The sequence below is a fragment of the Thalassophryne amazonica genome, chromosome 3 (genome assembly GCF_902500255.1).
Source record: "Thalassophryne amazonica chromosome 3, fThaAma1.1, whole genome shotgun sequence".
Lineage (NCBI taxonomy): Eukaryota > Metazoa > Chordata > Actinopteri > Batrachoidiformes > Batrachoididae > Thalassophryne > Thalassophryne amazonica.
The window spans coordinates 59957246-59980020 of NC_047105.1; the positions used below are offsets into that span (position 1 = coordinate 59957246).

At 42.0% G+C, this 22775-nt stretch overlaps 1 protein-coding gene across 1 annotated transcript in view; it reads left to right on the forward strand.

The window, feature by feature from the left end:
- LOC117506814 (ubiquinol-cytochrome-c reductase complex assembly factor 2) overlaps positions 1-17978 on the forward strand; it is a 22668-nt gene extending 4690 nt beyond the window's left edge. Inside the window, exons 2-4 of the mRNA XM_034166439.1 lie at positions 16542-16616; positions 17428-17494; positions 17852-17978. Coding sequence (XP_034022330.1) covers positions 16542-16616; positions 17428-17494; positions 17852-17961 — 252 coding nt within the window. The 3' untranslated portion in view covers positions 17962-17978. The remainder of the gene's footprint in view (positions 1-16541; positions 16617-17427; positions 17495-17851) is intronic.
- The last annotated feature ends 4797 nt before the right edge of the window (positions 17979-22775 follow it).

The following is a 22775-nucleotide window of genomic DNA, read 5'->3' on the forward strand; positions in this document are numbered from 1 at the left end:
ATGCACATACACATGAACACTACAATAAGACACTTTTATATCTCACAATGGAGAAAATCATGATAAAGGATAAGCACGTTAATTTGTATGTTCATAAATCTTTGGATAATATTGTTCCCTGCTGTTGGATTTCAAGGTCTGTAACGCGTGTGTATTTAGTAAACAAACAGGGAGCCCTGAGCACACTGGACTTCTAATGAGCTTTCAGACAGAAAATGAGGAGTTTCATCAATGTTGGAAAATATATACACACACATGTATATGTGTAACACATAACCTGACGTCCTAATAGACTGCTATTATTTGTCAAGGAAATTTCTAAAGGAAATAGTGCTGGATGCAAAAAATGGGAGAATTTGAAAAAGAAATATCAGGTTAACAGAACTAGATGCAGCCCATGGCATACATACAGGTGCTGGTCATATAATTAGAATATCATGAAAAAGTTGATTTATTTCAGCAATTCCATTCAAAAAATGAAACTTGTATACATTCATTGCACACAGACTGATATATTTCAAGTGTTTATTTGAATTACTAATTAATTAATTACTAATCAATTGATTAATCAAACAATATTAATTATTAGTACGATTATTATTATTATTAGTAGTAGTAGTATTAACATCAATCAACTATTAATCCTATTAATTCTTATTATTATTATTATAAATTACAAATTAATTACATTAATTAACATGACATGATTACGATGCATCAAAGAAATCTGTGACTTCTTCTATTTCTTTGCATTTACACAGAAAGGCGAGAAAATAAAAAGAGCAAGCAGGCTACTGCAACAAGTTGCATTTCAGTTGCCATGTTAACAAACAGTGAAGACGGCAGTTTGACACAGACAGTTTTTTTTTTTTTTTTTTTTTTTGGTAAGGCAGAGGGGTGTCTCAATTCATAGGGCTAGAGGCATACCGCTTCGCCTTACCCCTTGTTTTAAAGGGGTAGGGGTAGGGCCAAAGGGAAGGGGTACAAAAGAGAATGCCCATGACTTTCGATCCCTCAGGCGGCACTGGATTAAAAATGTGAAGCTGCTTTTACTTCTCTCTGAACTTTCTCTAAAGGTGTGATTCTGCTATTACCATCCTGTTCACACCATGTGCGCATCGTATGCTGAATTTATGAGATCATGAGATGAAATAAACGGTCAAATAGCTTTAAAAACATATTTAAAAAATGAGAATATATGAATGAACTGAGCCACAAAAAAAGACAAAAAACCCTGACATGGAGAAGCTGTGGTGATGTTCAGATGCACAGATCACAAAAAGCAGGTGAGAACTCTGAACTTTAACAGCTGTTACTTTCCAAAGGTATTTATTTGTTCAGTATGGGCTTAATGCAGTGTTTAAGCACAAAACGTGACTGATGAGGAGAAACAATTTCAGAAATGCAACAGAAACAACCACAATTCAGAAAAAGTTGGGACTGTATGTAAAATGAAGATTAAAAATAAAAATGTTGCACCATTCCCAGTTTCTCCACTCACAGAAGCCAAACGTTCTTCCAGAGTTGTGTATTTATACTACAATAGTAGAATATAAAGAAGGGAACGGTGTCCACCTGGAGGTCTCTCACAGTTTCTGGAAAAAAATTGATGCAGCAAAGCTCCAAATCGTTCAGACATTTATTCGCAATAAAAAAAAACGATGAGAGGGGTGGACCAGTGCTCACACAAAGCCTGCTCACAGGCGAATGACGCAACCGACAGGCGTGAAAAAATTCACGCATGCGCACGAAGGTTCAAGCTTGGCTGATGCAATCACACGTGATTCAAATCCATATGGTTTTTGAAAAAAATAAAAAGGTCAGATACTTTTCTCACAGACCTCGTATATATAGGCCTATATATGATGTCTGGAAGCATATGCTAAAGAAGAATGTATGTGAAGTTCTGTGTATGTATGTTTTTGAGGGTGAGAGATAGAGAGAGAGAGGAGGATAAGGTCACTAACTTTTTTTTCCTGATTATGAGCCCTGGCCAGTGAATCTCAATGTGAAAAAAATATATATACGAGTATAGGACCTTTTTTATTTTTTCAAAAACTATATGGATTTCATTCATATGTTTTTACGTCAGACATGCTTGAACCCTCGTGGGCATGCGTGAGTTTTTCCACGCCTGTCGGTGACGTCATTCGCCTGTGAGCACTCCTTGTGGGAGGAGTCGTCCAGCCCCTCGTCGGAATTCCTTTGTCTGAGAAGTTGCTGAGAGACTGGCGCTTTGTTTGATCAAAATTTTTTCTAAACCTGTGAGACGCATCGAAGTGAACACGGTTCGAAAAATTAAGCTGGTTTTCGGTGAAAATTTTAACAGCTGATGAGAGATTTTGAGGTGATACTGTCGCTTTAAGGACTTCCCACGGTGCGAGACGTCACGCAGCGCTCTCAGGCGCCGTCGTCAGCCTGTTTCAAGCTGAAAACCTCCACATTTCAGGCTCTATTGATTCAGGACGTCGTGAGAGAACAGAGAAGTTTCAGAAGAAGTCGGTTTCAGCATTTTATCCGGATATTCCACTCTTAAAGGAGATTTTTTAATGAAAGACGTGCAGACGGGTCCGCGCGTCGGGACGCAGCCGGCGCGGTGCGGCGGCACAGGAAAAACACCTTTGTGTTAATAACCATTTGTAAAATCCAGGCGGCTTTTGATGGCTTTCAGTGGAGTGAGTATATGAGAAATTGTTTAACAGCTGGACATGTTCCAACTTGTCCTTAAGGCTTCCAACAGAGGTGTTTTTCCTGTGGCGGAGCGTCGCAGCGGCTGCGAGCCGACACTGCAATCCGTCCGCACGTCTTTCATTAAAAAAATCTCCATTAACAGTGGAATATCCGGATAAAATGCTGAAACCGACTTCTTCTGAAACTTCTCTGTTCTCTCACGACGTCCTGGATCAATAGAGCCTGAAATGTGGAGGTTTTCAGCTTGAAACAGGCTGACGACGGCGCCTGAGAGCGCTGCGCGACGTCTCGCACCGTGGGAAGTCCTTAAAGGGACAGTATCACCTCAAAATCTCTCATCAGCCGTTAAAATTTTCACCGAAAACCAGCTTAATTTTTCGAACCGTGTCCACTTTGATGTGCCTCACAGGTTTAGAAAAAATTTTGATCAAACAAAGCACCAGTCTCTCAGCAACTTCTCAGACAAAGGAATTTTGTATAAAATCATAGTTGCACAACACACGACAAGCAGTAGAGTAGAAATAAGATATTAGTTGGATTTGAGAAAGTGAAAGGGGGGGATGCCATAACTAACACGCACTAGCAATTACTTTAGACACATAGCACAGGTCGTCCTTGTGACAGTTCAAGACAAATGGAAGAGTTCTATATGCTGGCGCAACAATACAAGAGAAGTCAAAGTGTATGAAAATAAATCAAATGGGTACATGTTTGTGACTGATTTGAGAAAGTCAGGATGACGACTTAGTCTTAGTTTCAGGCAATAAATGGGAAACGAAACGCCGAAGCGGTGAATAGCTATACTGTATTGGCTAGCTACTAGCAAGTGTTGAGATGAATTCTAACCTCAATCTCTCCCTGCTGGGTCACGTCTCTCTCCGTCTCTGTCTCCTCCTCCTCCTGCTCACTCTCCACCATCTGTGCTCTCGACGCCGGTCCCGGGCTAGTTTGAAATGACGGACCAGCGGCCCCACTACCCGAACCTGAGGTCGAGCTTGTGGTTTTAAACATATGTGATTTTGGCACATTTTGCTGCATCGTCTTTTAATTTCTGTTTTCTTTTTTCCTTTCGCTTCTCAGCTCCACTCTTTTGCTTCTCCATTTTGCGCACAACTCTCCGTTCTCCACTCGAGCTCGGACCGACTAGCCAAAACTTTGAGTGATGACTTGGGTCAGGTGGGGGCCTGTAGGGAGCGGTGGGCCTTTGAGAACCAAGGAATTTCATTGTACTAGCCCAATGTGCCTCAGGAGAAGCATCCAGTGGGCCTCTGTCATTTTTTACCGTCGCAATCAATAAAAAATATAATTATATACATATATTTTTTAATGACAGACCTGAGGGGGCCCAAAATGCGCGAGGGCCCGGTGGGATTTGCCCGGTACACCAGATAACCAGTCCAGCCATGAGTGCGGATACTAGACTGGCCTGCCTACAGTCCAGACCTGTCGCCCATTGAAAATGTGTGGTGCATTATGAAGCGCAAAATACGACAACGGAAACCCCAGACTGTTGAACAGCTGAAGTTGTGCATCAAGCAAGAGTGGGGGAAAAATTCCACCTACAAAGCTTCAACAATTAGTGTCCTCAGTTCCCAAACACTTATTGAGTGTTGTTAGAAGGAAAGGTGATGTAACACAGTGGTAAACATACCACTGTCCCAGCTTTTTTGAAACGTGTTGGAGGCATCCATTTCAAAATGAGCAAATATTTTCACAAAAACAATAAAGTTTATCAGTTTGAACATTGAATATCTTGTCTTTGTGGTGTATTCAATTGAATATAGGTTGAAGAAGAGTTGCAAATTATTGTATTCTGTTTTTATTTACATTTTACACAACGTCCCAACTTCATTGAAAATGGGGTTGTAACCACTTTGATTTTTTTGGTGCCAGTGACACATACTTGTGTACACTGATTGTGATACAGCCTATATATATATATATATATATATATATATATCTCACACACTTAACAGTGCTCCATGTGTGCCTGGCAGTACAAATGGGTGGGCTACTAACAGCAGGTACTCACCCAGACTGGCTAACACAGGGCAGGACAATCCTGATCATTGAGGGACGCAAAGGGCGATGTGAAACGGATGCCAAAAATGAAACATGTTTAATTTTTTTTCTGTGTCGAGCACAGGACGCAGAAAGGAAGTAGTTTTCTCGCAAGTTGAGGCAACGGTGCTTAATGTAACTGAATGCCACACCCACAATATAACATTACCCAACTCCAATTTATGATTCCTGCTGTGCTCTATTGTTGCCGAGCCATGTCATGCAGGATTGTTGTCAGAACTTTTTAATACCGTGTACACAATGCAGTAAAACTCAAAGAGCACATGTGAACAATAAAAAAAAAAAAAAAAAAAAAAAAAGGCTCATTGCAGCCTGGCTGCAGCTCAATGTGCTCACCTCCTCAAGTTCTCTCACCATTGTGTTAGATAAAGTCCATAAATCCTGCTCACAGACTGATTGCCAGAGACAGAACATGTCCAAATCCAGTATACTCCTCACAGAGGACATCTCTGTGTCCACTCATGGACAGTTCGCATGCGCACGGACGCAGGCTGTAGCTCCGCTGTCACAGGAAAAATGATAAACTATAACAGAAATCAGAGCACAGACCTGCAACACTGCACAAAAAGAAATCTAAACTAGAAGAGAAATCAGAGCGCACACAGTCTGGCTGCAGCTCCTCTGCTCTCTCACCTCCTCAAGCTTCTCTGCCCCCCTGCTGCATGCAACTGACGCAGACATTCCTGCATTATTAGTTATGCAGCATATGCAACTTGAAGCAGGCCTGGTGTGAAAGGGGCTTAAGGCTAAAAGTAGCTCTTAGTGATATCATTCAAAGAAAAATCTTCCGCACTGACACCAAGTGCACTAACCACTTGGCTGACATCCCTGCTCAAACTCATTTATACAATTATTAATATTAAAGTATGCAATGTCAGCAGCCATAGCCTACATGGTAGCGTACAATAATTACCTGTTTGAGAAGAACTTCTGTTGTGTGCTGCAGTCACCACTCTCGCTTTGGATTGCAGTCTGTACCAGCACTTCTCACATTCGTCGCCTGTGCGCAATTACCAGCATGGAGGGAAAATATAACAATGAGCTAATCAATATAATAATCGGCATGTGAATGAGGAAGCTGTGTAACAATTTAATTTTGCAGAGTTTCATTATCATGACATTAAATTATTTTCATGATTACACATTTCTTAATACAGTCCAGGTTATATGATTTGTTAATTTTACTGTACATTCATAACTAGGAGTGTGGAACATGTTTTTTTTTTTTTTTCACTTTCCCTTTTTGTGATAACCAGTCACAGCTCTTAGAAGACTGCGTCATACCTAACAGCGGGGTCAACCCCACCTCCTCACAAAGATAAAAATTTTTGTCCATTCCTTGCTCAGAGTTGCTCTCAGGCACTTCCTGGATCACTCAGGCTGAGATTCCTTGCTATGAATCTAGGCTAAGTTCAGAACTCTCTGAGAGGACTCTGAGATTCTTTGTGAATACGGGCCCTGTACTCTTAGACCAGGCAGACCAACCTGAGCACAGCCTAAATTAACTGCAGGAACGCCTATGACTCAATGCCTCACACGTGGATCCTGGAGTGCTTGGCACTATGGAATGCTAATAGTGCAGTGATAACCTTTATCAAGAACTCAGTGGGACTGTGGATGACATCACCAGACGCCAACTCCAAGGCAGTCTCATGTCATCATTAAGTGTGGAACGTACCAAGATGATGCACTGTCCCTGCTGCTGTTCAGGATAGGCCTAAACTCATCACAAAGAGCGGCTACGGATATCGATTCAGGAGTGGAATAGCCATCAGCTACCTCCTGCAAATGGATGACATCAAGCTGTATGCCAAGAGTGATTGAGACATTGACTCATTGATCCACTTCACCAGGATCTACAGTGATTTACAGCGGATTGGATAAGTGTGGCTTAATGGTGGCAAAGAGAGAGAAGGTGATCTGGACTTAGGGGTGGAGTTGCCAGAAGGGAGGATGGTACACATACAGGACAACTACAAATCCTGGGAATCCCACAAACTCTGTTGCGGCGTGGCACCCCTAATCTCGTATGTGCACAATGACAAAGCTTCTAGTTTATTCATAAACCAATGGGAACCATGATGAAGATGCAAGAAGGTCAGCCACAGCCATATACCTCCAGAAGATGAGATGGGTGCTGAGATGCCAGCTTAATGGTAGAAATAAGATCCGAGCCATCAATACATACCTCCTACCAGTCATCAGATACCCAGCTGGAATACTAAGTTGGCCACAGGAGGAGATAGATGCCAGTGATGTCAAGACACAAAATCTCTTCAAAATGGGCCTCATGTATCAACGTTGCGTACGGCGATATTTGAGCGTATATGGGGTGTACGCCAAAACGGCTGCGCTACTTGGCATTTATCAATGTGGTCGTTGGCGTACGCTGTGCTGAAAATATACACTAGGTCGAGAGGTGGTGTAAATTATACACCAAAATGAACCAGCGCTGGAATCCACATAAAAATGAAGATGAACAACATGATAAACAGTGCCATTATACAAATCAATGCATATGTTACATAAATAACACTTTCCTGATTATACTACATAATAATACAAATCCCGCTTTTGCGGGATTGTTATGGAGCACGATCCGTGGCCACAGCGCTGACTGCAAAGACAGCACTGCTCGCCTTTTTCTTCAGACTTCGAGCCTGGAGCCAGAGCAGCGCTGAGCTTAACTTCATGTGGTGTGATCGTTTTAGACTATGAAATTGATAATAACAATTGTAGTTTCGTCATTCCCTTAATTCGCCCGTGCTGCAACCAGGTTTTGTCGTCTCCATTCGGTTGTCACAATAAAATAAATACAGAAATACATTTAAAAAATAAAGAAATCTGACAGATTAGGCATGTCTTATTAATTGAGCGAGCAAATATCCACATGTCAAGAATTATTGACATGTGAAAAGAGAATACAGTGGTCCCTCGCTATAACGCCATTCACCTGTAGTGGCCTCGGAGTCTCGCGGCGTATTTAGTCCAATTTTGCATGCCTTTTTTTTTTTTTACAGTGTTCTGTGTTCTGCGTATCTGTTTATAAGAATCTTGTTGCCCAGAAGAGAAAAGAGCGCCAACAACTACTCATAACTGTGTTTGTCACACGGACACAGACACCTGCTGCAGCGAGATGTGAGTGGGAAAAGGTGCAGCGTCAGGACGCAGAGGCCCGATCTGTGAAATACTGGTCAGTCACTATTAATAATTTCTTATGTGTCCGACCTCGTTCGTTGATCGTTAAAATTAATTCGTTAGTTCTAAATGCCATCATAATTATTTATAGGAAAACATTCTATTTTTATTTGTCAAACAAATGTTTAGGCCTGAAAACAGTTTGGTCTTATTTTCCTACTAAGGTTTGAACTTTGAGGGTGTTTACACATGAGAGAAAAGTGAGAAAATGTTCATGCCTGATTGAGAAAGTGTATAAACTGTGTAGTGAGGGGTTTTACAGCTTTGAAACGTCTATAATAATTGTAAAAAATAATGCTGACTACGTCGCGGTTTCGCGTATTACGGGCTATTTTTTAGAACGTAACTCCAGCGATTAATGAGGGACCACTGTAACACTTTATTGATTATATACTACAAAACAACTGATACGACGGCCGCTTTTGACGCTCTATTGGCACGCGTCGTGATTGGTGGAGTTCTTTTTCATTGCCGTCTTTCCGGCTTCTATGTCGTAAAATGAGGGTGTGTCTGAAGCGGAGTCTGAATATTTATGGGCGTGTTTATTATAATTACGATCGTTTCCACCCGCCGCATTTATCAAGATCACGTCAGGCGTACGCCAGAAATGGGCAGGTGCGCACTGCTTGATACATGTCACGGCGACTTTGGTGTATTTCAAGTTTACGCCGTAAATTTACACCACAAGTGCGCAACATTGATACATGAGGCCCAATGCACGGAGGTTTCCACCCAAAGTCCAGTACCCTGTGGCCCTATGAGCAACAGAAGGAGGGAGGGTGAGGATTAGTGAGTGTCAGAGCCACAATCTAGGATGAGATGAGGAGCATCCACAAATACATCAGAAAGATGGCTCCCCAAGATCAGCTGCAACAAGAAGGCCTCAGGCAGCTGAAAACATCCTGTGATAAGGAACAGGAGGAGGTATCATGGAAGACCAAGCCCCCCATGGGATGTAGCATGAACAGATAGAGGAAGTGGCTGACATCAAGAAGACCAGTGGCAAGAAAAGTCTGGCCTAAAGGTCCGCACAGAGCCTCTAATCATGGCAGCACAAGAGGGAAGGGAAAAAAATGTGAAAAAAGGAAAATGGTTCTACTCTGTGGCTTTTATGGTCCGGTCGCACGGCATACGATGATTCTTGAACAAAGAGGAAAAAGTAAAAAAAAAAAAAAAAAGTCATAAATCGTCAAGAAAAAGTGGACGAATGAGCTCCTGACTTTTCCCATCACCGAATAGCTGGAGAATCAAGACCGCAAAAGGAACGAAAGAGGAGGAAAACAAAACTGAAGCTAACGTTGACCTCCACACTTTAAACTAAACGTGCCTGGAGCCACTGCTGGAGCAGTGTTTGTCTGTGTTCCAGGACTTGGCGCTGCAGCACGCGATCCAACCCACTGTGGAGACCTGTGTGCATGTCGGTGGATCCACCTGCTCTGGTTCCTTGTCCAGAACAAAAGAGGGATTATCTCCTTTATCATCAGAATCCTCACTGTCTGGTTCAGACTGACGACATGAGTAATTCGATTACAAAAATTCGATTACATATGCCAGGCCTGTAGGTGGCACTGTAACGCTCCCACAAAAAACTGAGAAGACGACCGTAGAGCATGCCCATAACTAATGTAAGCACTTATCAATGTAGCAGGCGATGCTACAAGTTTACAAAGCCACATGCTGAGTAAAATAAAGCCTTTTAAGAGAAAGGGTCTGTGCTGATCATCTGAAACGGACTTATTATGCATTTAAAGTGAAGCAGCATTTATTTATATATATATATATATATATATATATATATTCTTCTTTGTCTTTTGGCTGTTCCCGTTAGGGGTCGCCACAGCAGATCAATCGTTTCCATCTCACCCTGTCCTCTATATCTTCCTCTGTCACACCAACCACCTGCATGTCCTCCTTCAACACATCCATAAACCTCCTCTTTGGCCTCCCTCTTCTCCTCCTGCCTGGTGGCTCCATCCTCAGCATCCTTCTCCCTATATACCCTGGGTCCCTCCTCTGCACATGTCCAAACCATCTCAGTCACGCCTCTCTGACTTTGTCTCCAAACTGTCCCACCTGAGCTGTCCTTCTGATATGTTCATTCCTAATCTTGTCCATTCTTGTTACTCCCAAAGAGAATCTCAACATCTTCAGCTCTGCCACCTCCAGCTCTGCCTTCTGTCTTTTTGTTAGTGCCACCGTCTCTAAGCTGTACAACATAGCTGGTCTCACTACTGTCTTGTAAACTTTCCCCTTCACTCTTGCTGATATTCTTCAGTCGCAAATCACTCCTGCCACCTTTCTCCACCCACTCCACCCTGCCTGCACTCTCTTCTTCACCTCTTTACCACACTCTCCATTACTTTGAACAGTTGACCCCAAATATTTAAACTCATCTACTTTCACCACTTCTACTCCTTGTAACTGCACTATTCCACTGGGCTCCCTCCCATTCACACACATGTACTCAGTCTTGCTTCTACTGACTTTCATTCCCCTTCTCTCTAAAGCATATCTCCACCTCTCCAGACAAGACTCAACTTGCTCTCTACTCTCACTACAGATCACAATGTCATCTGCAAATATCATAGTCCATGGGGACTCCTGTCTGACCTCATCTGTCAACCTGTCCATCACCACTGCAAACAAGAAAGGACTCAGAGCTGATCCTTGGTGTAATCCCACCTCCACCTTGAATGAGTCTGTCATTCCGACCCAGCATCTCACCGCTGTCACACTATTCTTGTACATGTCTGGCACTACCCTAACATACTTCTCTGCCACTCCAGACTTCCTCATACAATACCACAGCTCTTCTCTTGGCATCCTGTCGTAAGCTTTTTCTAAGTCCACAAACACACAATGTAACTCTTTCTGGCCTTTTCTGTACTTCTCCAACAGTATTCTCAGAGCAAACATTACATCTGTAGTACTCTTTCTTGACATGAAACCATATTGCTGCTCACAGATCTTCACCTGTTTTCTAAGCCTAGCTTCTACTACTCTTTCCCATAACTTCTTGCTGTGGCTGATCAACTTTATGCCTCTGTAGTTACTGCAGCTCTGCACGTCACCCTTGTTCTTGAAAATATTAACCTGCACACTTCATCTCCACTCCTCAGGCATCCTCTCACTTTCCAAGATTTTATTAAACAATCTGGGTAGAAACTCTACTGCCATCTCTCTGAGACATTTCCATGCCTCCACTGGAATGTCATCTGGACCAACTGCCTTTCCACTCTTCATCCTCTTCATAGCAGCCCTCACTTTTTCCTTACTAATCTCTTGTACTTCCTGATTTACTCTCACCACATCATCCAGCCTTTTCTCTCGCTGATTTTCTTTATTCATCAGCTCTTCAAAATATTCCCTCCACCTTCTCAGCACACACTCCTCACTTGCTAGCACATTACCATGTGTATCTTTTACCACCTTAACCTGCTGCACATCCTTTCCAGCTCTGTCCCTTTGTCTGGCCAATCGGTACAAGTCCTTTTCTCCTTCTTTACTATTCAACTTCTTGTACAGCTTGCAATATGCCTTTTCCTTCGCTTTTGCCACTTCTCTTTTCGCCTTACACTGCATCTCCTTGTACTCCTGTCTACTTTCTTCATCTCTACGACTATCCCAAAACTTTTTCACCAACCTCTTTCTCCTTATGCTTTCCTGGACCTCTTCATTCCACCACCAAGTCTCCTTGTCTTCCTTCCACTGTCCAGATGTCATACCCAGTACTGTTCTAGCTGTCTCCCTCCCCACATCTGCAGTACTTTTCCAGTTGTCCAAAATTGCTTCCCCTCCAACCAGTGCTTCTCTCACCTGCTCGCTAAATTTCACACAACAGTCTTCCTCCTTCAGCTTCCACCATCTGATCCTTTGTTGAGCTCTCACTCTCTTCTTCTTCTTTACCTCTAAATTCATCCTACAACTATCCTATGCTGTCTAATGACACTCTCTCCTGCCACCACCTTACAGTCTCTGATTTCTTTTAGCTTGCATCTCCTATAAAGAATGTAGTCCACCTGTGTGCACCTTCCTCCAATCTTACACTCAACAAAAATATAAACGCAACACTTTTGGTTTTGCTCCCATTTTGTATGAGATGAACTCAAAGATCTAAAACTTTTTCCGCATACACAATATCACCATTTCCCTCAAATATTGTTCACAAACCAGTCTAAATCTGTGATAGTGAGCACTTCTCCTTTGCTGAGATGATCCATCCCACCTCACAGGTGTGCCATATCAAGATGCTGATTAGACACAATGATTAGTGCACAGGTGTGCCTTAGACTGCCCACAATAAAAGGCCACTCTGAAAGGTGGTTTTATCACACAGCACAATGCCACAGGTGTCGCAAGATTTGAGGGAGCGTGCAATTGGCATGCTGACAGCAGGAATGTCAACCAGAGCTGTTGCTCGTGTATCGAATGTTCATTTCTCTACCATAAGCCGTCTCCAAAGGCGTTTCAGAGAATTTGGCAGTACATCCAACCAGCCTCACAACCGCAGACCACGTGTAGCCACACCAGCCCAGGACCTCCACATCCAGCATGTTCACCTCCAAGATCGTCTGAGACCAGCCACTCGGACAGCTGCTGAAACAGTCGGTTTGCATAACCAAAGAATTTCTGCACAAACTGTCAGAAACCGTCTCAGGGAAGCTCATCTGCATGCTCGTCGTCCTCATCGGGGTCTCGACCTGACTCCAGTTCGTCGTCGTAACCGACTTGAGTGGGCAAATGCTCACATTCGCTGGCGTTTGGCACGTTGGAGAGGTGTTCTCTTCACGGATGAATCCCGGTTCACACTGTCCAGGGCAGATGGCAGACAGCGTGTGTGGCGTCGTGTGGGTGAGCGGTGTTCTGATGTCAGTGTTGTGGATCGAGTGGCCCATGGTGGCGGTGGGGTTATGGTATGGGCAGGCGTCTGTTATGGATGAAGAACACAGGTGAATTTTATTGATGGCATTTTCTGAATGCACAGAGATACCGTGATGAGATCCTGAGGCCTATTGTTGTGCCATACATCCAAGAACATCACCTCATGTTGCAGCAGGATAATGCACGGCCCCATGTTGCAAGGATCTGTACACAATTCTTGAAAGCTGAAAATGTCCCAGTTCTTGCATGGCCGGCATACTCACCAGACATGTCACCTATTGAGCATGTTTGGGATGCTCTGGACCGGCGTATACGGCAGCATGTACCAGTTCCTGCCAATATCCAGCAACTTCGCACAGCCATTGAAGAGGAGTGGACCAACATTCCACAGGCCACAATTGACAACCTGATCAACTCTATGCGAAGTAGATGTGTTGCACTGCATGAGGCAAATGGTGGTCACACCAGATACTGATTGGTATCCCCCCCCAATAAAACAAAACTGCACCTTTCAGAGTGGCCTTTTATTGTGGGCAGTCTAAGGCACACCTGTGCACTAATCATGGTGTCTAATCAGCATCTTGATATGGCACACCTGTGAGGTGGGATGGATTATCTCAGCAAAGGAGAAGTGCTCACTATCACAGATTTAGACTGGTTTGTGAACAATATTTGAGGGAAATGGTGATATTGTGTATGTGGAAAAAGTTTTAGATCTTTGAGTTCATCTCATACCAAATGGGAGCAAAACCAAAAATGTTGCGTTTATATTTTTGTTGAGTGTATATGTTACCCTGTGCTCCTCCCTTTTCTTAAAGTAGGTATTCACCACAGCCATTTCTATTCTTTTTGCAAAATCAACTACCATCTGTCCTTCCCCATTCCTATCCTTGATACCATATCTACCCATTACTTCCTCATCACCTCTGTTCCCTTCACCAACATGGCCATTGAAGTCTGCTCCTGTCACCACTCTTTCATGCTTGGGCACACTCTCCACCACCTCATGTAACACACTCCAGAAATCTTCTTTCTCCTTCATCTCACAACCTACCTGTGGGGCATATGCACTGATAATATTCATCATCACCCCTTCAATTTCCAACTTCACACTCATCACCCTGTCAGACACTCGCTTAACCTCCAACACACTTTTAACATACTCTTCCTTTAAAATGACCCCAACACCATTTCTCTTCCTGTCCTCACCATGGTACAACAACTTGTACCCACCGCCGATGCTCCTGCTCTTACTTCCCTTCCACTTGGTCTCTTGCACACACAATATGTCTACCTTTCTCCTCTCCATCATATCAGCCAGCTCTCTCCCTTTACCAGTCATACTACCAACATTCAAAGTCCCTACTCTCATTTCCACCCTTCTAGTTTTCTTCTTCTCCCGCTGTTTGTGGAAATGTTCTCCTCCTCTTCTTCGTTGTCTTCGCCCAGCAGTAGCCCAGTTTCCACCGGCACGCTGTTGGGCAACAGCACCAGTGGCGGACATTGTTAACCCGGGCCGCGACCGATCCGGTATGGAAATTCGATTCTTAGTCTGCATAGTTAGGTTGGCTTGTTTTACGCCGGATGCCCTTCCTGACGCAACCCTCCTCATTTATCCGGGCTTGGGACCAACACTCAGAATGTACTGGCTGCACACCCCATATATTTTTTAAAATGTGGTTTGCTCCACTGGCTGCTCTCCACCTCCGCAGATGAAGCGAAAGGAAGCGCACTTTAAATTAATCATGTTGAACTATTTAAAAAAAAAATGGCTATATTCAGATTTGATAAGAGTTTTTAATCAACAGGCTGTAGAGTTATTTTATCAGTGCAGCTGTTGTGGAAATGTTGCACTCCACAGCCGTTTTTTCAAAGGCATTGTTATTCACCAGGTATCCACAGAAAACAAGGAATTTGACTTCGGTTTGAGCTGCTCTGTACGGCATGTAGAAATATAGACTAAACACTGAATAAATCATAGCAGTAATAAAAAGTGCAAATGAAATGTGCAATAAAAAAAAAAAAAAAAAGATTGTCCTGTCCGCAGACTGAAGATTTCGCAGAGCGCCTGGGCTTATGGTTTGGCAAAGCTCCAAAACTCTTTATAATGTGAAAAAATAAATAATTACCTGGGAAAACAGAGAGAGAGGGAACAACCTAAACTTAAAAATCTGCATGATGGCACAGCGACATTGTGCCGTTGCTTAGGGAGAGCCCTGTCACTACTGATATTGTTTAAAAATACAAAAGTACTTTTTTATCCGATTACTCGAATAATCGTTAGATTACTCAATTCCAAAAACATTCGATAGCTGCAGCCCTAGTGTTCAGTCTTGACTCCAATTTATTAAAAAAAAAAAAACAAGAAAAACAAAAAATGCTGGTATGCTGTGGTGCTGCTGAATCACTGTATTATGTTACTAAGGTATGTATATTGATTTAAAGGGGGAATACTTATATAAGTGTAAAGATGATTGAATATATCAGAGCAGTAAATTGATCAGTCCGTGTGAATACCACGCATTGACTCCCCATGTGCGGTTATTTCCACCAGCTGCCACTGAACCACAACGTGTATTCTGCCTTCCAGAACAGCTCTTTATAATCTTCTGAATTCTCTACCTGTTGCCACATGTACAGAAGGGCTGGATTGTCATTCCTACACTCATATTGTTATATTTAATAAAAAATAATAAGTGCACGCAGGGGGCGATGGCTGCTGATGCTGCATTCAAGTACCATCAGAAATTACATGACTTTTTTTATTGTTTCAAATTCAGCAGTTGCTTATGGCAGGAGCGTGGTTTTCATGTTATTTTTTGGTAAAATAATTAATTGTATCCACACAAAAGATTAATTCTGGCCTATATAAGATGCCTGAGCCCAGTGAAGATGCCCCCCCCCCCAATTTAGAAAACAAACAAAACAAGCAAACAGGCTGAGTTTGCCCGGTAGTTTCCGACTGTACATGAACACAGCGGCAGTAGCAGCGCTCACAAACCGGCTTCTGCACTGTATGAAAACATTCAGCTGGTCAAACGAAGTCTAACTAAATGCTAATGTTAAAAAAACTAAGCAGACAATAAAAAACGTCAAGCAAAACAAAATACGGATGAATTGAGGTTTTCGGCGGCATTCGTTCAAAATTTTCGACAGTTTAAAAATCCTGACAAAGCACCAGTTGCAGGAACGAAGCTGCGCAAAGGTTAAACGATGCCAACGAAAGTCCAGATTTCTTGTTTTGTTTGGGCTTCGTTGCCCTTTAAGTGCTGTGTGCCCGGGCCTTAAGGTAAGATTTTCTTATAAATCATAGATATTAACTTCATGTATAAATTGACATCTTTGATACAGAAGTTGATCAGGTTGTTAATTCAAACATTTCATTACAAAAGATTCACTGGCACAAAAATATAACGCATGCAAGCAATTACTATGGTAGAGTGGGGGGGGGGTGACATTTTGGAATCTTACTCAGGGCTCTAGTTCAGGTGAAGTTTTGTGCTTCGTGGCACCTTTTATCAATTTGCTTTGGTTTATTCTTTTGAAAAACACAAGAATTTTTAAACTGGAGTCTAACCACCAGTGCTCTGTTCTGGTGTGACACTTAAGTTCCAGTGTATTATTATAATTATTATTGTTGTTGTTAACCAAGATCTGTGTTTTTGTTGTTGTTTCTGTTTTTTAATTAGGTCTCCGATCCAGAGAAATGTGACCAGATGTATGAAAGTTTGGCCCGTATTAACAGCAATGTGTACAGACAACGAGTACGTGTATTAAATAATCTTGCATGTTTTTCTCACTGAATTTGGAGCTAATTTTGTCATTATTCTGTGTATGCATGCAATGCTGTGGCATGACATTCAAATTTTACTAAACTTCTTTCTGCATGCAAGAGGGTAATCCCATGGTAACGGATTTACAGCGGCTGCAAAATGTGGCAGTATTTGAGCTTGCCAATAAAAAATGTAGTAATTCTGTTACTGTAGAATTACCCTTTGGTTATGAGACTCCTCCCAAAATACTTCTGTCCTTTTCAAGCCTATGACAAAGACAAACCATGACATTGTTTTTCAGCAGTTCTCTGAATATGATCTCACCCTACATATACAAGAAAGACCTCTTGCTTTTTTTTTTTCTTTTTTTTTAACAAATATGGTTGATGTGAAGCTTGAGTTTTTGTGGCCTTCTTGTGAGCTTCAAGTGTCATCTTTCTCTAAGACTTCAGTAACAAAGGTAATTTTATCAGAACTAATGCTAAATGAATGAGCTTTAAATAGAAAATCTTTATCTGTAAACTCTAGAGACTGCTGTGAGTGAAGCAGGTTTTTGAGTTGCTTGAACCCAGTCTGGCACAATCATTGTGTGGTTAAAGTCCCTGAAATAACATTTGTTCCCCATTCCAGTATTTTGTTTGAACAATTGAAATGTTAACTCTGCATGTCTTTGTGCATCAGTTTTCAACCCAAAGCGTATTTGACTTTCCTTGTAAACCTCAGAATATTGTGCTGTGTGGGGAAAAATATAGTGTATATACAAAAAGCTTCACTTTTTTTTCCTCCCTGTATCTGATTGCAGTTTCCTCGTGTAAGAGACACAAGCTTTACTGGAGTTACAGTGGAAGAATGTAAAATACTTTTCTCAGGTATGGAGTCTACAAAATCACAGCCACTCTATTAACCCCCAACACCATTGTTATAACCCTCACAAGTCGGCTCATCGTTAAAGTTATCATAAATTTGGCATATACACTTGAAATGGAAGGTAAAATTCAGTTTAGTCACACCTCTATTGTTTGTGCTTATGTTTGCTATTAGGAACTATTTATTATTTATTATCTTTGGTTTTCAGCCTTATTCTGACATGTGACAGGACTAATTAATGAATGTATAATGGTTACATTCCAGTTAGCTGTCAGTTCTGGGTTTGGGGCATTGTGTCTGTTATGGCTAAAAAATGCACCTAAAGTCATAATTAAAATGTTCTTCATCTGTATTTACAGGCAGTGGCCAGCAGATGGATGAAGAAAAAAAGGGTTTGTGGAAGACGTTAATGAAACGGTTCTCCTCCAAGTCACCAGATGATGATCCAGAGAAGCCTCCTGAAAAATAAATACCCCCCCCCCCCCCCCAAAAAAAAATGTCTTCCGAAATAAAGTGGATATATATTGACTTGATTTTTTTTTTTAATTCTGCAAAACTAAAATACAACAAAAGTGAGAAATGATCTCTTCACATACCATTTGATTAAATGATGTATTGCAAGACATGCACCCACAATGGTGTTATTGTACCTATTTATGTGCATCTCTGGCAAGATACTTCAAATTACAGTGTTTGCATGATCTGAATTTGTTGAAACCTGTCTGGGCCAGGTATCCTGTTTTATTCTGAAGTACTTCTCATGCAAATATTTTCTGTTTGGATTGTGCAGCTATTACTGAGATAGCAGCTGCTTTGTTCATCAAACTGATACACATTTTGTGTACATCTCTAATATATATATATATATACATACATATTCCCATACAATTGACACATGCAGACATCCTACATGCAAAATTCTCCACATATGACCAGGCCAATTTTCTGAAGAATGTGCAGTATTTTAGTTGAGAAATCATGGCACTTACTTTTCCTCCTGTACCTCTGCTACACAAGTGGTGTTAATTAAAATGTTTAGTACAGATCAAAAAACGTGGAGTCATGACAGGACGTTACTGGCAGTAGTGTTTGGTGATGGTGGTGTCTTTGCAGGATAATGGAGGTCTAAGTCTTCAGGGTCCTCATGCTTCCTGTCTGTTGTGAGACCAGAGGCCTCATGTACAAGAACTTGTGTAGATTTCCTATTCAAACATGGAGTACACCAAAACCCAGAAACTGGTGTAAGTGCATAAAAATTCAGATGCATCAAAGTATGCGTACGCATGGATCCGCGCACATTCGGTTTCTACATCACAATCAAGGTGGAATTGAGCATACATATATACACACACACACACACCCTGAACTCCTCCCTGGCAACACCGCCATCTGAATATGCAAATTTATTAAAATAATTTTGTGTTGTGCTGACTGTACCATGTGTGAGGTGTAGTGTGTGATGACATCCTCTATTGTCTGCATTGTGGCCCTGTCACAGTTCTCTCACGCAGCTTGTTGCAATGTAAAATGAAATGAGTGTGTCCATATGTGTAAATGCTAAGCTCAGAGCAGCGCGCGCGCACACACACACAAAGTAAAAATAAAAAAACATAAGTGCCTGCTGGCTGACTGTGTGTGACATTCACATTACACAACACTTTTATTGACAAATACTGAACTTAACAAAAACACATTCATCAAGTTATGGTGCCTTTATAGCAATATGTGCAGTCAACAGCTCAGATTACATTTGGGAAACTGGCTCTTGCTGCAAGCTGCACTTTAATGTTGGAATGTGATGTACGGTACCTTAATGACAACTGGCATGGCTCTGCATAAGGTTTACTGGCACACTCCTGCTCCTGCTGGAATGCCCCTGTCGCCAGGAAGCCCAGCGTGGTCAGCACCTGTGTGGGCACAGACAACTCCTGGCTCCTCGCCGTATTGTGCTCTGGGTCTGCTGCGTTCTGCATGCAATTCCAGTAACACCTGCTTTGGTATTCGGAATCAATTTATGAGCCAATTATTGTAATTTGGAAGTAAATCTTTGCGTTCCCTGATTACATGTTCACGTCAGATTGCGCCATTTGCAAGGTCCTCAAACAACACTAACACAGCCACTGTTAGTGCTTTTTACGCATCACTTTGCACATGCTTTTACATCCACCCATATAATTGCAAATACATGGGTGTGTTAATTGCTCATCTGTGTTGCTGATGTGCACATCACTCTGATGACTTCATGTTTTCACACTTAACAGTTCCCAGCATCACCTGTATGTGTTGGCAGTGGAACAATAGCTGTAGAAAGGTGCGTACGCCAGCCAGGAATTTTGCATGACGCACCGCACATTTCCACGGCCATTTCACTTTTGACACATATGAACACTGGCTTGAAGGATGTATGCCACATTTTTGTGCGTATGCACGCTTTGTACATGAGACCCCAAGACTTTAACAAATGACATAAATTCACAGGTGGGCGTCTTTGGTCCTGTGTCTTTCCATAGAATCTTTGAAGTATTTTTGTAATGGGAAGCTCAGAGGAGTTTTACCATTTTCAATGTGTGGGAACGTTAAACTATCACTGCTGCCACTTCCTCGAACATGATCGAGGACACAGGTGCCTCAGCACAGGACTGATACAACTAGAAACAAAACATTGGACATCCATATCGCATAGCAGATAGCTTCATTTGATGGGTGGGGGGGGATGGTGGACTGGTGGGTTACCTGGGTGACTGTCAATCAGGACTTGGAGTGTTTCTGTAATATGCTGGATATGACTATGTACAGCATCAATGCATGCTCCCCCACTTGGTTTTAGACATTACTGTGGCCTATTCTGGGAACTCTTCCTATCCCCCCCCCCCCCCCCCCCCCCAAAAAAAACAACATGGGTCCAGAACATACACTCAACAAAAATATAAACGCAACACTTTTGGTTTTGCTCCCATTTTGTATGAGATGAACTCAAAGATCTAAAACTTTTTCTACATACACAATATCACAATTTCCCTCAAATATTGTTCACAAACCAGTCTAAATCTGTGATAGTGAGCACTTCTCCTTTGCTGAGATAATCCATCTCACCTCACAGGTGTGCCATATCAAGATGCTGATTAGACACCATGATTAGTGCACAGGTGTGCCTTAGACTGCCCACAATAAAAGGCCACTCTGAAAGGTGCAGTTTTATTACACAGCACAATGCCACAGATGTCGGAAGATTTGAGGGAGCGTGCAATTGGCATGCTGACAGCAGGAATGTCAACCAGAGCTGTTGCTTGTGTATTGAATGTTCATTTTTCTACCATAAGCCGTCTCCAAAGGCGTTTCAGAGAATTTGGCAGTACATCCAGCCAGCCTCACAACCGCAGACCACGTGTAACCACACCAGCCCAGGACCTCCACATCCAGCATGTTCACCTCCAAGATCGTCTGAGACCAGCCACTCGGACAGCTGCTGGAACAATCAGTTTGCATAACCAAAGAATTTCTACACAAACAGAAGCTGTCTCAGGGAAGCTCATCTGCATGCTCGTCGTCCTCATCGGGATCTCGACCTGACTCCAGTTCGTCGTCATAACCGAATTGAGTGGTCAAATGCTCACATTCGCTGGCGTTTGGCACGTTGGAGAGGTGTTCTCTTCACGGATGATGCGAAGGAGATGTGTTGCACTGCATGAGGCAAATGGTGGTCACACCAGATACTGACTGGTATCCCCCCCCCAATAAAACAAAACTGCACCTTTCAGAGTGGCCTTTTATTGTGGACAGTCTAAGGCACACCTGTGCACTAATCATGGTGTCTAATCAGCATCTTGATATGACACACCTGTGAGGTGGGATGGATTATCTCAGCAAAGGAGAAGTGCTCACTATCACAGATTTCGTCTGGTTTGTGAACAATATTTGAGGGAAATGGTGGTATTGTGTATGTGGAAAAAGTTTTAGATCTTTGAGTTCATCTCATACAAAATGGGAGCAAAACCAAAAGTGTTGCGTTTATATTTTTGTGTAGTATATTTGGGATTCTGGATTTGCATGTACATTGTTTTAAATGTACATGCCAAGCTTCTTAAAAAAAAGAAAAATCAGTGTAATTATGCTTGGAACGGATTCAAATGAATTTTCTTATATCCTGAATACATTACAGTAACAATTATTCCTTTTTTCAAGAAAAAAAAAATTCAGCACAAAAACCCTTTCATATGTCATACAGACACAAATCTAGTGTCATTTTCTATGAATCCATCCAACCACAATTATATACTGATTAAAAAACTTGGCATGATATATAACAATGTCTGCATGAACTGCACAATAGTTTTGTCTGTCCTGCTGTTTTTAACTTCCAATCTCACAGATCTTATTTTTGATTGTGCAAATGGTTCTCGTACATACAACTGTCTAAAAACATTTGATCTTTATCATTTATTGACAGAATTGTGAAATGTGTGCTCAGATTTCTCAACTCTACAGCTTTTACTGGTAAAGAAGGAATATGAAACCATCAAATTCAACTTGCAAATAAAATCATTGACCTAAGATACATTAATTTGGTCAAAATTAAAGAGGAAAAGAGTTTTTTTTTTTTTGGCTCCTCTCTTTTTACTGTGGGTTGCTACAGCAGATTTGATACATATGATGATTTGGCATAAATTTTATGCTTTCCCTTTCTGATGCAACTCCACATTACATGGAGAACGAACGCACACACGTGGTCTTGAACCAGGAACCTTCTGTTTTGAAAGGACGCGCAAGAGTACTTAAGAAATTACATTATTTCCAGGTGGGTCTGGTGTAGGGTTGGGTATCGGAAACTGGCTCCCGTTTAAGAACCATTAAGAAATGGTTTGATCCACTGACATCAATAGCCTTTTTGGTTCATGAGTCCCTTGTCAATCCTTCAGTTGACATTATGCCAGAGTGGCTGTTATTTCTGAGAGTGATTATCGGGGAAAATGATAATTTCTCATTCTCTACTTTGATTGCGTACCCACTGCAGAGTGGGTCTGCTTGAAGCTTGAACCAACCAACCAGCACTTCAACTCGCTGCTTTGTTGGTTCTCTGCTTCGCTTTTTTTTTTTCTTTTTCCAGAAACGGAAGGTCCGCCATTTCTTCATTAACCCCTCTCAAAGCCATTTAAATATGTCAATCGTGAGTCACTTTTGTGCGGATTAAAGTCACTAACTGGGACACGTCTTGTTGCGGGCAAAAAATGAGAATTGTCCCTCTGTTCCTAGACCTGGGCGATTTGGCCTAAAAATAAAATCTCA